Source organism: Juglans regia, chromosome 14, assembly GCF_001411555.2.
Source record: "Juglans regia cultivar Chandler chromosome 14, Walnut 2.0, whole genome shotgun sequence".
Taxonomy (NCBI): domain Eukaryota; kingdom Viridiplantae; phylum Streptophyta; class Magnoliopsida; order Fagales; family Juglandaceae; genus Juglans; species Juglans regia.
The window spans coordinates 28,115,915-28,131,877 of NC_049914.1; the positions used below are offsets into that span (position 1 = coordinate 28,115,915).

Here is a 15,963-nt window from a genome sequence, read left to right on the forward strand (position 1 = left end):
TTTCATACACTCCCCGAATAATAATATTATTGTGAATTATTATTATTATTATTATTATTGTTGGTGATTCTTTCATTACGTTTTCTGTTTTAACTCCTTTGTAACCATCTCCCATAATATGAATGAATGGATGGATGGACTCTTTAAAATTTTCTTATCTATTGTTGACTACTATCACATGATTTACCGTAATAAAATGAGTTATGCGTGTTTTTAACTTAAAATGTTTTTGGATGTCATGCTTAAAAGAGTAATTAAAATTATTTACTGAGGAAAGATGTTGACAAGATCTTATTGTTTAAAAATGGGCTCCTTCATAGAAGCTGCTTGTCGTCATATATGTGAAATGGATTGATGGATGATTATAAGGAATTATTTATTTATTTACTTCATTTGCAGTGGAGTGTTTGAATAATTCATACTGCATTCGTGTGGACATTATTTTTTGGGAACCATAGGCGGCACTCAAACATAAAGGGTTGAGTCATAGCCTGATCGTAACAACCTTGACAAAGAAAGAAATAGTAGACAGACATAATCATCATAAGTTGATGAATTATCGCAAGTCTCGTGTCCCCTTAGCCATTGCCCGTGAGACTAAAAACTGACGAGCTTCTCTGGGCAGTTTTGTCCAAAGAAACCAAGGAAGCAACAGCATTGGATTCATTCCGACGTAGAGATTCGGGTACAAATACGTGTGAATCACACTTTTTGGCTTTACTCTTAATTCTCCAAGTGTCCATCATTCGTGCCTTCCACGAACCTCGGCTTGTTTATAGTTGACCCAACTGAAAAGCATTTTCTTTTTTTAATCTGTTTTTACTACTTACCCCTATGTTATGTGCCACCCCCCCCCTGCAGATATGGATTTGTTTCTCTCTCTTAAGAGAGAACAAAGAGACGTGTATATATATATATATATATATAGAGAGAGAGAGAGAGAGATTTATATATATAATTGCCTCGGTATGATTTTAGTCTTCTCCTAATGTTGAGAAATCAGTCAAATTTTGGAAGGAGTAAATGGAAAGATGACATGCTGACAAGAAACATACGACGAGCTCCCCACTAACATTATAACTCCCAAAACCTCCTGCCTTCTCTCCTATAAATCAGCCCCCCTTCCTCCTTCTCTAACTTAAGCTCCTTTCAAAAATTAGCCATGGAACATCATCTGCTTCAAAACCAGCAGCATAAAGGAGTTTCAGCCAACAAGCAAAGCAATTATAAACAGAGGACTACCAACTATTGCAGAAAAAAGTTTGTTGGGGTGAGACAAAGGCCTTCTGGTAAATGGGTGGCAGAGATCAAAGACACTACGCACAAGATAAGAATGTGGCTCGGCACCTTTGAGACTGCCGAAGAAGCTGCTCGAGCTTACGATGAAGCTGCTTGCCTACTTCGAGGTGCTAACACCCGAACCAACTTTGCCACTCATGTCTCCCCCGATTCACCTCTCTCTTTGAAAATTAAAAACCTCCTCCATCAGAAAAAGACTATGAAACACCACCCTTCAGCAGCCACCACCTTTAAACCGAGTTCAAGAACTAGTTCTAATAGTTGTCTCACTGATTTTAGAACTCATGATAGCTCTAACCGCAGATCTACTTGTAATGCTCCATTTAGTGGCAAAGAGCAGGACGCCCTGATGGTTGGGGATGCATATAGACCAGACCTAAGCAGCTGCATCACGGGGCTTGAATCAGACCCCTTTCATTCTGATCACCCGTGGCCATTCCAAACTGGTTGTGACCAGCTTCCATTAATTCAAGAGAGGCTGGAGTATCCCAAGCATGGCGGTTTGTTGCCTGCAGATACAACAGGGCTAGAGCTAACAGAATTTGAGCAAATGAAGTTAGAGAGACAGATTTCATCATCGTTGTATGCGATGAATGGAGTGAATGAGTACATGGGGAATGCATATGATGCTGGTGATCCTCTCTGGGATCTTTCTAATTTGTGTCACATGTTCTGTCCAAGTTGAGAGAGAGATTGACAGCTTTCTTTGATTACAACAAAAAATATCTCGTAATTTGGAGAAATTCTACCATCTTTGGCGATGCAGACAGGACAATGAAATCATAATGCATAGAGATCAAGACTATTAGGTGTCAAATGCACATCATCTGTGTATTACACAAGCAGAGTTTCCAAAGTGCTTGGAAATCTTTTATATAACTAGTCAAGCTCTGTAAGATCTTTCCTAACGCGAAAGTAATTCTATTGGTTTCTATCACTGTCCATAACAGAATAAGAAAACATTCTTTGGTTCGTTCAGGACTCACTAGTTTTCGGACAATGAACAGCCAAAGGTTCAAGACAGTCGTAATAGAATTCCCATCTTTTGAGAACCATGAATAGCCTACTGTTAGAATTCCTCAGCCAGGTATGACACAACCAGACTAATCAACTTGTAAAAGTTCATTTCAAAAAACGTCCATATTTACTCGCTCGCTTCAGATCAAAGCTGATAAGAGTTCCGACTTCCATTCCATCCTTTATAGTTGGTAGAAGCAGGGGGGGAAATTTTTAGGGAAAATATGTAGTCTCTCCGGAGATGAAGCTAGAAGATCATGGGGGGGGTGGTGGTGGGAAATGTACTTATAACCCTCTATACTGTGTATTCCAAATAACCAACATTGTTACTTACATTTGTAACCTACCAAGTTTTTTTTATTAAGTTTTTGTAGTTTGAGGGTGGAGTTCAAAATGCCCCTTTTTATACACTCTTTTTTTTTGGTTCAAACAAGTACCTTTGAACGCCAGGACTAATCAAGCATCATTTCATTCCTCTTACTCGTCCTGTCTTCCTATTAGAAAGAGACAATCGAAAACACTAACAGACGTCTTTGAAGACAATTTGATTATAGCTGCTAGACTAATGGATTAGATGGCCAGAGCTATCATCCTTCATGAACACGCATCTTTCTCAATAGAGAAAGGTGAAATAAAAATGCAACCAATGGTTAAATTATCTTCCCTTTTTTTTCGTCAGATGGTATGTTCATAAAGAGCTGTAAATTATCTGGATACTCGCAAAGATTACTGAGAGATACTGCAAGTCATTATCAAGTAATATCACTTCATTATTACAAAAGAAACACAAATTCAGAATATAGACATAGTTTTGACAATTTAACGGCATACGGACAACATTTTTTTTTATCAGTAACTGCATAAGAACAACATTAACACACGAAATAGAAGAACATGTAGTTGGAGTATCAGGCAAAGGCAAACCCCGTGAAGCAGAAGCTGACTTTCGCAAAACAGCCTTAGTAATCTTCACCTTCCTCTTCATCCTCTACACCTTCGGCACCAACTTCCTCATAATCTTTCTCAAGAGCAGCCAGATCTTCTCGGGCTTCGGAGAACTCCCCTTCCTCCATGCCTTCACCGACATACCAGTGCACAAATGCTCTCTTTGCATACATGAGATCAAATTTGTGGTCAATACGTGAGAACACCTCTGCCACTGCTGTGTTGTTGCTGATCATGCAAACAGCTCGCTGCACCTTGGCAAGATCACCCCCAGGTACAACTGTTGGAGGCTGATAGTTGATGCCACATTTGAAGCCAGTTGGGCACCTGTTGAATCCAACACAATGATTTTTCAGGACTATGGCAAAGTAGTGTTAAAGGGCGCAATGCTTAAGAGATTACATGGCAATTTGTCCATCTGGGAGAGAGCGGGTGTCAAATAAACACAATTAAGTCACCAAACCCTTAATCCACAGTCACCATCTCAAATCTCTTACCAATTTTTATTTTAGGCATTCATCCACATGCAAACAACACACACAAGCCTACATTACTAAACAAGATTCAAAATATAATTCAACTTAAGGCATGTTTGATCTTTTGAAAAGGAGGCAGAAAAGCAAAGCAAGAAATAGTTTAATTATCCTGTCTTGATTACCGAACAAAAAAAAGGTCTAATTATCCTGTGACTTGTTGCTGACCAACCAGAATAATATGGGTTAGGCATTATATGAATATATAGCAAGTAATTAGGTCAAACAAGTTCAAGTCAAGGAAAATTATACCAAGGGTAACCTAATTTTTTTTTCCGTAAAAGCTTCGCAAAAGCATCATTCCCAAGATGAAGTTCATAAGTATGCTTTATTTCATCCAACAAATTAGGCATTCCTTAGTCTTGGTGAGTTGAATCCAACTCTGTTTTTTTCCCTTACCAGTCAACGAACTGAACAGTTCTTTTGGATTTGATGGTGGCAACTGCAGCATTAACATCCTTTGGGACAACATCTCCACGGTACATTAAGCAGCAGGCCATGTATTTCCCATGCCTTGGATCACACTTGGCCATCATACTTGAGGGCTCAAACACTGCATTTGTGATTTCAGGAACTGAAAGCTGCTCATGATATGCTTTTTCGGCTGAGATGACAGGAGAATATGAAGAAAGCATGAAATGGATCCGAGGATACGGTACAAGGTTTGTCTGGAACTCAGTAATGTCCACATTGATAGCTCCATCAAATCTTAAAGAAGTTGTCAAGGATGATATGATTTGAGATATCAATCGGTTCAAATTACTATAAGTTGGCCTCTCAATATCAAGGGATCTTCGGCAAATGTCATAGATAGCTTCATTGTCCAAGAGCACAGCCACATCGGTGTGTTCAAGAAGAGAATGAGTAGAGAGGACACTGTTGTAAGGCTCCACAACAGCCGTTGAAACCTGCAATAACATGGAAGTCACTAGAGCAGAACCCCCCATATTGGCTCTATCTACATATTGAAACAATTATTCTTATTTAAATTACAGCAGAATGGGGATCATTACGTATAACAAAAGAGCTGCCATCATATAAATAGAGTTCAAGCGCAACCACACTATCTTTTAACTCTTACAAACATATGTAATTGAACCATCTAAAAATGTTAACAGCCACCCATTTTTAGAATTATCACATCAGACAACAACGTGATAATATAATATAAACTTAGACCAAAGAGTAAAAGACTACAAGATTGGTGATTATCTTCACCTGGGGAGACGGGTAGATGGTAAATCCAAGCTTTGACTTCTTTCCATAGTCCACAGACAGGCGTTCTAACAACAGGGACCCAAGACCAGAACCAGTACCACCACCAACAGCATTAAACACCAAAAAACCCTGTAAGCCAGTACAGTTATCAGCTAATTTCCTTACTCGATCCAGGCAGAGATCTACAATTTCCTTGCCAACTGCACGACAAACACGAATCAGGTTAAACCAACAAGATATAACATGTATACACTTGTGGAATTTGCAATCACTTGCCTGTATAGTGCCCTCTTGCGAAATTATTTGCGGCATCTTCCTTGCCCGAAATTAGCTGCTCGGGATGAAAGAGTTGTCGGTAAGCCCCAGTCCTAACTTCATCGATAACAGTTGGTTCCAAGTCAACAAATATAGCCCTAGGCACATGCTTGCCCGAACCAGTCTCACTAAAGAAGGTATTGAAAGCATCGTGTGCAACTCCCACCGAAGTATCACTGCAAAGACAGAGGTTCATAACCACCCCAATACAATTTTATCTCGGGAAATGCACAGACCTAAAATAGTTATTACTTTTTTTTTATAAGTGAGATTTAACGCACTAAAATTACATCTGCAAACTCAACCAAATCTTTTTTTTGATAAGTAATTCATTTTACATTAAAAAAAATCTAGTTGCTCCATTGTTCTCCCAAAGAAGCAAAGAACTGAGGGAGAGATTCTCAAAAAACGCAGCAACACAATCAATATCGCTTCAAGGGAACGAGTCATGAGGGAATTTAATCTAATCCGCACTGACCAGATGATGAAGCGTTTCCAAAAAAACAAAAAAGAGGAAAGGACTTCAAAAGAAGCTAAGTTAAAAAATTGTTTCAGTAAACAGATTCGAGAAGCAGAGAGCCAGAGGTATGGCATTGAAAAAGAGATCTTACAGAACCGAAAGAAATGGAGAAACCCTAATTGCCCATCAACCAGAGGAGAAAGAGGAGGCGAACTGATAAAAAGAAATCTGGCGCACATTAACCGCCATTAATGCACCAGATCAAAATTTTGGGCAATACCCATCTCTGAATTCAACCAAATCCGACCTAAAACCATAAAAATCCTAACTTACCAAACCAATTTAGGTAGCTGTCAATTGTATTTTTTAAAAATTGACCAACATTCAGCCCAAACCATGCACGGATCTTCAAACCATATCCAAATATAATGATACCAACAGAAAGATTTCTAATTTCAGATTCATTAAAAATGAAAAATGTACCACATGGGTTTCATTGCAATAGATCAATCCACTACATATATGTTTCTGCGTGGAATAATAAGAAAAATTACCTGGGCATCATACCATCGGGCTGAATGCCATGCTCGAGGCAATAGAGCTCCCAGCATGAATTCCCCACCTGAATCCCAGCCTGCCCAATGTGTATGCTTATTATCTCTCTCATTATCCTTCTTCTTCTGCTCTATCTGCGCAGCTTTTGATCAGAATCGAAACTGTACCTCCGTTGGTTTCTGTTGCAATATGGAAAGCAGACGACAGTGCTTCCTCGACGCTTGCTTAAATCATAAAAATTTCGTGTTTTTTTATTAAATTTAGAAAAATGTTATTACAATCTTTTTAATATTTTTTCAACATGTTCGATAAATAAGTAAAAATTATAGATAGTTGTTCAATGGTTTGATGTAATTTTAAAATATTTTTCAATATTTGATGTCATATTAAAAAAAAAATTAACATTTTTATCATACTATCAAAATACAATATAAATAAATATAATAGCACATAAAAATAAAATAAAATTATTTATAAGTCTGATTTTTTAAACATCCAACACATTGTTGATATGGAAACTTCCATCAGCTATTCTAAAATACAAAAAATCTTTACAACTTCGTAACACTCTACCCTCTACATTATTTTTAATTTTTATTATTTTTTTCTTTTATCAAATATTTATTATATAAATAATGGATAGAAAATTTGAAATAATTTAAAAAAAATTAAAATTTAAAAAATGTGGAGTGTGGAGTGCGATAGAAGTTGTGTAGCAAAGCTTTTTATATGTAGCAAAACTCAACAAATAATATTAAATATTATATGAGTTGAATACTGTATCCATTTTTTAATTATAAAAAAATATTTTAAAAGATAGAATCTTACTCTACAATAATAATATATTTGATGATTGGAGGTTATAGTTACCAATTAATATTAAAACACATAAATATATATATATATATATATATATATATATATATATAGTTTTTGTGAAGAAGAGTTTTGAGTTATATAGAATGGAATTTGATGAATTATTTGGAGTCCGCCTAAAGAGTGCCATTTGGACCCCCCATCCGTCTGGCGCCAGCCTTTTATTGGGACCCTTTACAGCTACTTCTCCATTCTCCAATCTTTCCAAATCAAATGCCTATAATATTACCTCTATCCTTTTTATTGGGCTGGAAAAAGTAATATCTTCTTGTTAAAATATGTGTTTCCTCTATAAAAAGAGAACAAATCAGGAAAAAAAAAAAAAATTGATTTCAAAAATTTTAAAGGCAGCTTACAACTCCTAATTTTGCTAGCTATTAGATAGATGATTACTCCATAGAAGACCACATAATACAAGTATTGATTCTTTAAATTCATCACATAATTAGTTTAATATTATTATTTATTTTAGATTCGAGGAGTTGGATTTAAATAGAGAAGATTATTGAGATTCTTTGAAGAAATAGGCTGTACATGACTTATCAGTCGTCCTAATAGAAACAAGCTTTGCATGGGAATGTGAGAGACATGGAGATCTATCTTGCTGTGGGAGCAGATACATGATATTAATTTAATTTGCTTGGTAATGGTAAGTTGGCTTTCACATGCCAATATACCAACTCGATTTGGAGCTTAGTGATCACTTACAACCTCAAATGATGACGACGATATCCCCTATCCTATACTATATTAAGTTTCTCTCATGGTTGCTGCCTCTGAATCTTCTGCCCTCTAGTCTTCTACGTCACCATCCATTAGTGATGTTTCTTCTCGATACTTTCTTCATTTAGCCGACCACCTTAGTGCCATTTTAATCTCATCTATTCTTAATGAATATAACCATTCCACATGGTGTAGAGCCATGAAGATGACTCTTGATGCCAAGAACAAACTCTGTTTTGTTGATGACACTCTCCAAAAACCCACTGATGATAGCCAATCTTTTATTGCTAGTTGTATCTATGTTGATAACATTTTGTTGACAGATAATGATCTCCTTACTCTTAATGATGTCAAAGTTTTTTTAACCGACCGTTTCAAGATCAAAGACCTTGGCGCACTTAAATATTTTCTTGGCTTAGAAGTTTCTTGCTCGCCATCTAGTATTTTTCTTGAGTCAGAGGAAATACACTCTGGACATCCTCTCTGACACTAACACTGACACTTTGAGATGTTTTCTTGTTCCTTTTTCGATGGAGCAGAATTTGAAATTGACTCCTAATGATGTTAAACTTCTCTTAGATCCTAGTATCTACCGTCACCTCATTGGTTGTCTCATATACCTCACAATCACTCGGTCTGATATTATCTTCTCTATTAATATTCTCAATCAATTCATACAACAACCATGGCAACTTCATTATCAACCTGCCCTTTGTGTTCTTACTTTCAGATATTTGCCTATTCAAATTTTGATTAGGCTAGTTGGCCTATTACTTGCCGCTTGACTATGAGGTTCTTCATCAAACTTGGGGAGATTCCTATATCTTGGCGTATCAAGAAACAATCCGTTGTCTCTTGTTCTTTTGCTGAGGCTGAATACCATGCTATGACCAATACCACTTGTGAGTTAGTTTGGTTAAAGCTCTTACTTCATGACTTGGTTGTTCCTTATCAATTCTCAGCCCATATTTCTCCATTGTGATAATCAAGATGCCCCTCATTTAACTCGCAATAAGCTTGTTTTCCATGAACTACAAAACATATTGAGATTGATTCTTACTTAGTTCGTGAAAAGTTAATTCGTGATTGCCTCATTTCCCTAACACATGGTCTGGCTGCCAACCAACTCAAAGACATCTTCACTAAAGCACTTGGTCGTGAGTTATTTCATCGTTTTGTTTGCAAATTGGGCATTGCAGATCTTCATGGGCTAACTTGAAGGGGAGTATTAAGGATCTTCAGCCAAAATTACAGATCATAAACACAATTGTTGCGTCTGTTTTTCCTTTCAAATACTTGTATACATTATTTTAGAAAGAAACTTTCTCTTTCATTCAACACAAGTAAATATAAAATGGATGATATTCCGAGTCCTAGCTAGCTAGCTGGCTTCATACTGAGAAAGAGAGAGTGGAGTAGTGCCATCAGAGAACCTCGCGTCCCAGCTTATTTATCTAATTTCTTCAGTACTCCACACTTTTTTTTTCCCCGCAAGCTTCAGTAATATATATTGAGACATAAAGAGTTCATACAAACATAGAACCAAGAGGATCTTTTCCGCCGTGAAATTGCAGTAGAGATGCTGGAATTTGTATTAGGGGGATGTTTCCAAAGGCTTGCATTGCTGCTGCCCATTGCGCTAGATTATGCGCACATCGATTTTCTGATCGATTAATTTTTCTCACTGTCCATTCTTTAAAAGAATTTAAGTGATGGCTGATGTCATTTATGATGGGACTCAAAATCCATTCTTGAACAGGAGAGGAATTTGAGATTGCTTGGATTGTCACTTTTGAATCTCCTTGTAGCACTATATTTTCCAGCTTTAGTCTTTCAGCTTCTTTAATAGCCATAAGTGCTGCACTTGCTTCTCCTTGATTTGGACTGACATTATTAATGAAATCAATTTTGACAAATATTGCATCTCCATTATCATTCCAGCAAATGGAAGCAATGATGGATCCTTCTTTTCGAATCGCCACATCAAAAGTAATGAGGTGATATCCAGTAGGGTGTCTCATTTCATTTTCACCAATCAGATTATCATTTGCTGCCTAAGCTCTTGAATGTTGTGAATATGTTGTAAAAACCGAATCAACATATGAATGGATAGAGGGGGTCAATTGCTTATGAATCACCTTGTTTCTAAAGAACCATAGATTATCCATTGCAATGATGGCAAAGATTTGGAAATCTTGAAGTTCCTCCTTTGGAATCTTGAGATTAGTCACAGGATTGAGAATATTGTTGATCCAGATGGAAATGGGTTGAGAAGCAAAAAGAGATATATCAATGGGCCATTTGAACTTTCTCCATACTACTCTGGAATAAAGGCAGCTGAAAAAAAAGATGATGGATATTCTCAGGTTCGGTGTTGCACAAAGGACACCTGACATGTTCATCAGCCAGTTGAATGACTAAATTTATGAGACCCTTCGTTGGGAGTATATTTTGGCAAATTTTTCAAAGAAACAATTTGAGTCTATCTTGGATTTGGAGTTTCCAAGGGCTGCATAGGCTAACTTTACAGAGAAGGCGCTTGAGGAATGATGAATCCATTTGATCTTATTAGGAATATGATGAAATTTGTGATTTGCCAGAGGAATTTTTTGTATTTCTCTTGAGAAATGTTCCGAAAAGATGGCATTTAGAAGCAAAGTATTCCAGCACCTAGGCTCTTCAAGAATAAGCTCATAGACCAACATTGTAGGGTCAATTGGGGAATAGTTAGGATTTGGAAGTGGGATATGGGATGGAAGAGTTGGAATCCAAGGGTTACTCCAAACTCTAGTAGAGGCTCCATTATTAATCAGAAAACATATGGTGTTATGAATGAAATCTCTCTATTTCAAAATGCTTTTCCAAAATCCAGAATCATTAGCCTTAGGGGAAGCTTGTAGAAAATAATTGTTGTCCAGGTATTTCTTTGTTAGAACTTCTTTCCAAAGACTACTGGAGCCATTAAGAAAAGCTCAGGCAAATTTAGACACAAGAGCATAATTGAAAAGAGAGATTTGTTTAAGACCAAGACCACCCATGGATTTAGGAATGCATATGGATTTCCATGATTTATGAGTGAATTTGTTTTTTTGAAGGTCCTCAAAACCCCACCAAAATCTTTTGAAAAGAGTATCAATCCTTTTTGCCATGAATTTTGGGAACAGCATAGAGGACATGACATAAGAGGGAATCGAACTAGTAACAGCTCTTATCAGGACAATTTCAGAAGCTTGAGAGAGAATTTTTGTTTTCCAACCCTGGAGTTTTGATTGAATCTTTTCAAAGATTTCTGTGAATTTTTTTTTTCAACCCCACTCAAGAGAGGTAATCCCAAATATTTAGAATTAGGGGGTGAGATTCTGAAATCAAAGGAATTTTTGACAATGTTAATTGAATCCAAGGAGATATTCCTACTGAAGTGGAGGGATGATTTTTTCTGATTAATGTTTTGCCCAGACCAAGAATTATAAGTATCAATACAGTCCTCAAAAGCTTGGACAGTGTGGGTTGAGGTTGAACCAAAAAGAAATAAATCATCCGCAAACATCAGATGAGAGATGGAATGACCATTTCTAGACAGCTTGATACCCTTTAATGGATTGAGATTTTCTTTATTAGCAATGAGTCTAGAGAGCACTTCAGTCCCTAGGATGAAAAGGAATGGAGATAGGGGATCTCCTTGTCTTAATCCCCTAGACGGTTGGAAGAAACCATGGGGAGATCCATTAATGAAGATTGAGTAAGAGACTGTTGAGATACATTCTTTGATCCAATTGACCCATTGGTTTTTGAATCCAGCTTGATGGAGAACCTCAGGAGGAAAGACCATTCCATGGAATTGAAGGTTTCAGACATATCAATTTTATGGCCATAGTACCAACTCTGCTTTTTCTTTTTTTCATTAGGTGGAAAATTTCCTAAGCGAGAATTGTGTTTTCTTGAATGATTCGTCCCGGGATAAAAGCAGATTGGTATGGGAATATGATGGATGGAAGAATGGATTTAGCCTATTAGCAAGGATTTTTGCTATAATCTTATAGCAAACATTAGAAAGGCTAATACGTCTGAATTGGCTGACCTCATTGGGATTATCAACTTTGGGAATCAAAACCAGATTGGTATGATTGAGTTCTTTGAGGAGTTTTCCATGAATAAAGAAGCTCTTGACAGCTGCAACCAGATCATTTTTAATAATTTCCCAGAAACTTTTGTAGAATAACCCAGTGAAACCATCAGGACCAGGAGCTTTTGTAGAATGAAGTTTTTTTACAACAAGGGTGATTTCTTCATCCGTGGGAATTTTGCACAAAAAATCATTTTCAGTGTCTGAGACTTTCCTGGGAAATAATTGATCCAGCCCGACCGGGGGTATAGGATTTGAGGAGGTGAAGGTATTTTTGAAGTGATTCTGGATTTTTTCAATGATAACCAATTGATCAGAAGTCCAATTGTTTCTTCCCAATTTGAGTGACTCAATGTGATTTCTTCTACATCTGATGGAAGTTGAGGCATGGAAGAATTTTGTATTCAAATCCATGGTATTGAGCCAACTAATTCTGGATTTTTGCCTCCATAAGCTCTCTTCCCTTAAGAGCATCTCATTCAGATTTTCTCGCAAATCAAACTCCAGTTGATTTGAGGAAGAGATAAAATTTTGCCCTTGTATAGAAGAAAGTGCCTTGGACAAATTAATAATTTGAGTTTGAATATGACCAAAGCTTTTGAGATTCCAAGCTCGAAGAGCTTTTTTTGTAGATTTGAGTTTTTTTGACAGGATGAAGGAAGGGGTTCTGGGAAATTGAGAGTTCCAGGCTTCTTTAATGATCTTAAAAATGGATGGATCGCGGAGCCATAATTGCTCAAATTTGAAAGATTTGGGGCACTAGTTTCTATTAGAGGTATCCAGGAGAATAGGGGCATGGTCAGAGGAGATTCTATTGAGGGTGGAGATGGTTGCTTGGGAAAATAGATCAACCCAAGAAAGATTTGCTATTCCCCTATCAAGTCGCTCCTTAATCAGATTATGCCCCTGTCTATTATTGGACCAGGTATATTTTGGTCCAATGGAACCAAGGTCAATAAAATCAAATCTATTCACGAATAATTGAAGACCTTTTGGGCTAGAGGGTTGGGCGAAAGGCTTCCCCCTTAGTTTTTCTGAATGGGACAGGATTGAATTAAAGTCACCCACTACTAGAGAAGGGCCTGAGAATGACTCAGTTAAAAGACTAATTTGGTCCTAAAAAAATCTATTTTTTGCTATAAGGGGCAGAACAGTAAACTAAGTTTAAGAGCCATGGTGTGTGAATAGGATCAGAATAAACCAACATAGAGATAATATTACTAGAAATATTCTCAAGTTTAGTATTGAAACCAGGTCGATACATCAACAAAAGTCCCCCCCATTTTCCAGTCGGGAGCATGCACAAAAAAAGAAAAACCTAACAAATTTACAATACGAGTATTGTCTTAGGAGAAAGTAAAGTTTCAGAAAGAAAGATAACATTAGGGATATGAGCCTTGATGATGGCCCTTAAAGATTTGATTGCGCGAGGTCGGGCTATACCTCGGCAATTCCATGCAATAAGCCTCATGGGTTCACTGGTGGCAGTGAGGATCCTGCCACCTCAGACTTTGGATTTATGGGGAAAAGATTCATGGTTTGAACATTTTTACCCGATTCTTTGACTTCTTGGTACTGTTGAGGAGCATAGTAGACAGAATATGGATTCTTCAGGTTCCTCCTCTGGACTCTTTCCTTCTTTGCTCTTGGTTTTGGCCTTGCTCTTGTTGATGATGCTCCTGGGATGTTTGGTGCATTGGTGCATTGAGGGTGCCGCTGTGAGATCTCTAGTTTTACTTATATTTTTAATTCCTTATTTTTGAGGTGTTATATTGTTATTTTAATTAATGTGTTAATTAAATTATGTTGTTTGTTATTTGTTTTGGTATTTTATTTTATTGTTTTATTAATTTATTTTAGAGTATGTTATTTTGATTATTTGTATTGTTTTTATTTTTTTGGGCTTGTGTTTGTTTTTGGGCTTATTATTTGTGTTTTATTTCGTTGGGCCGTGTGTGTATTGTGTGTTAACTGAAGCCCAGCCGAAAGACCGGCCCAGCCCATAGCCCCGGCCCAGCCCGTGCAGCCTGTGAGCAGCCAGCCCCTCCCCTTAAGTGGAACGGCGCCGTTTGGGTCAAAATGAAGCTAGGGCTTCATCTCTTCTCTTCTGCGCCGCACACTTCTTCATCTTCTTCTCCTTCTTTCTTCTTCTTCTTCCTGCGCGCAGCACACAGCTGCTGCCGAAAACGGAACCCAGCCGTGAGCCACCTCCACCTTCATCTCTCTCTCTCGTGTCGTTCGGCATGCACCCCGTGAGCTTGCTGTCAACCCATGGCATCGCGCGGTCACTTGACCTTCCGCAAGCTCCTCGGTGTCGATGGGCATGGCTTCCGTGAGTGCCACCGTGCCACGCGTCCGCGAGAGGACTTCTTTTTCTTCACGGCATGCTGCCGTTATTTCCTTCCTCCACCGTGCGACACGCATGCCATGCGAACCGCCGCATTTGGCCTATAAATAGGCCACGGCTTCTCATGGTTTTGGGATCTCCGATTTTGGTGTTATCTGTGAATTTTAGGTTTTAAAACCGAGTGAATTTTGTAAGCTTTTTCGAGTGTGTTTGGTTCGGAAATTGTGAATTTTTGGGTGTGATCCGAGAGTTCAAAGAGGGATGCTGTACTGTGTTTTTGAAAATTAGTTCTACTCAATTTCTTGTTAAAATTGGGTTGTAAATGGTGAGTGTTGTGAGACTGTTGCCGTGTATGGTGTTGTGAAATTATTGGTTGTTGCTGTGTAACAAAAACCCAAGTTTTTGGGCACTGTCTTGCTGTGTGCTGCTGTTGCACCATTGCCTTGTACAACTGTCCATTCGATTGATCTTTCAGATTATTCCACTCAACGTGTGTATGTAATTTTCCAGTTTTATAAATAAATTGTTGCATTTATTGGCTTTATAAATTGTGGTATTTGTGGAACTATTGACTGTATTAATTTGTTGGAAATTGGACCTTGAGCCGGATTGGAGGATGGGATTACGCGTGAAATTATCAAACTGTATTTCGACGTTATTTGAGAATTTGTAATTGAATTATTTAAATGCATATTTCAATAAGCTGTTGAAAAGCATATTTATCGTTTTATTAAATTGTGCGGTGATGTCACGAAGTTTGTTGGATATTGTTACTGTTGTGTGGATACGTATGTTTCACGACCCCAAGCCGAGATGAGGCATTATCTCGGTGGAGCTTCTCTGGTCACTCGGGAGCGAAACAGACTGATGTGACTTCCCCTGCATTGTCGCAGGGCGACAACGGGAACGGACGGGACGGTAACGCTCCCGTACCGATTCCGTGACCTTTGGCTGGCGAGGTTAGAGGATGATCGGCTACGTACGCGCTAAGCGCGGAACCGAGCATCACTCGTTACGAAGTCTCATGCACGGACGTTACTCGTGATGTGACGAAGAGAGTCAGGTCGTGCGGATGGTCTCTAGGGGAGACCGTGGCGCATGCTTAATGACTAATAATTCTGATTGGACCAAAATGGTATTTTTGGTGTAAGTGGTTAAAAAGAGTATTTTGGGAATAAGTATATATTTGGTATTATTGTGAATTATGTGCGTTTGGGGACGCGTGTTATTTTTATATCTCTTGAATGTTATTTCGGTTAATTATGTACTGAGATGTCATAATCTCATGGTGGTGTTTTACCCTACGGTTCCGTTTTATGGTTCCGTAGAATCTGACGCAGAGCCTGAGTATGAACCTGAGGAATCAGCTCCGCCAGAAGGTTGACTTGCTGAGTTACTGTTCAGTGTTATGGGATTTGTTTCCCCTATGTTATTTTCTGTATTTACTTTATCTGTCGGATGACTGTTTAATCCTTGTGAAGTTATGTTATATGTTTTTTTTTTAAAACAAATTCTGGTACTGAATGAAGAAAGACTTTTTATTTCTCTGCTG

General features: G+C 37.9%; 2 protein-coding genes across 2 annotated transcripts; one reads left to right on the plus strand and one right to left on the minus strand.

Annotated features, from left to right (window-relative positions):
* The first annotated feature begins 1,162 nt into the window (after positions 1 to 1,162).
* On the plus strand, positions 1,163 to 1,984 carry LOC109001630 (ethylene-responsive transcription factor ERN1). The gene has a single exon (XM_018978980.2). The coding sequence runs from the start codon at positions 1,163 to 1,165 to the stop codon at positions 1,982 to 1,984; it is 822 nt and encodes a 273-aa protein (XP_018834525.1).
* Positions 1,985 to 3,046: 1,062 nt separating this feature from the next.
* LOC109001644 (tubulin alpha-3 chain) lies at positions 3,047 to 6,590 on the minus strand. The gene is made up of 5 exons (XM_018978999.2): positions 6,342 to 6,590; positions 5,289 to 5,503; positions 5,013 to 5,212; positions 4,194 to 4,702; positions 3,047 to 3,588 (listed from the first exon to the last, which is right to left on the minus strand). The coding sequence occupies exons 1-5, from the start codon at positions 6,452 to 6,454 to the stop codon at positions 3,276 to 3,278; spliced, it is 1,350 nt and encodes a 449-aa protein (XP_018834544.1). The 5' UTR covers positions 6,455 to 6,590; the 3' UTR covers positions 3,047 to 3,275.
* Between the last annotated feature and the right edge of the window lie 9,373 nt (positions 6,591 to 15,963).

Coding starts and splice junctions, on each gene's coding strand:
- LOC109001630 (XM_018978980.2), top strand. CDS start 1,163: ATGGAACATCATCTGCTTCAAAACCAGCAGCATAAAGGAGTTTCAGCC.
- LOC109001644 (XM_018978999.2), bottom strand. CDS start 6,454: ATGAGAGAGATAATAAGCATACACATTGGGCAGGCTGGGATTCAGGTG. Junction 4,703..5,012: donor CCATCTACCCGTCTCCCCAG/GTGAAGATAATC, acceptor ATGTTATTGCAG/GTTTCAACGGCTGTTGTGGA. Junction 3,589..4,193: donor ACTGTTCAGTTCGTTGACTG/GTAAGGGAAAAA, acceptor TGGATTCAACAG/GTGCCCAACTGGCTTCAAAT.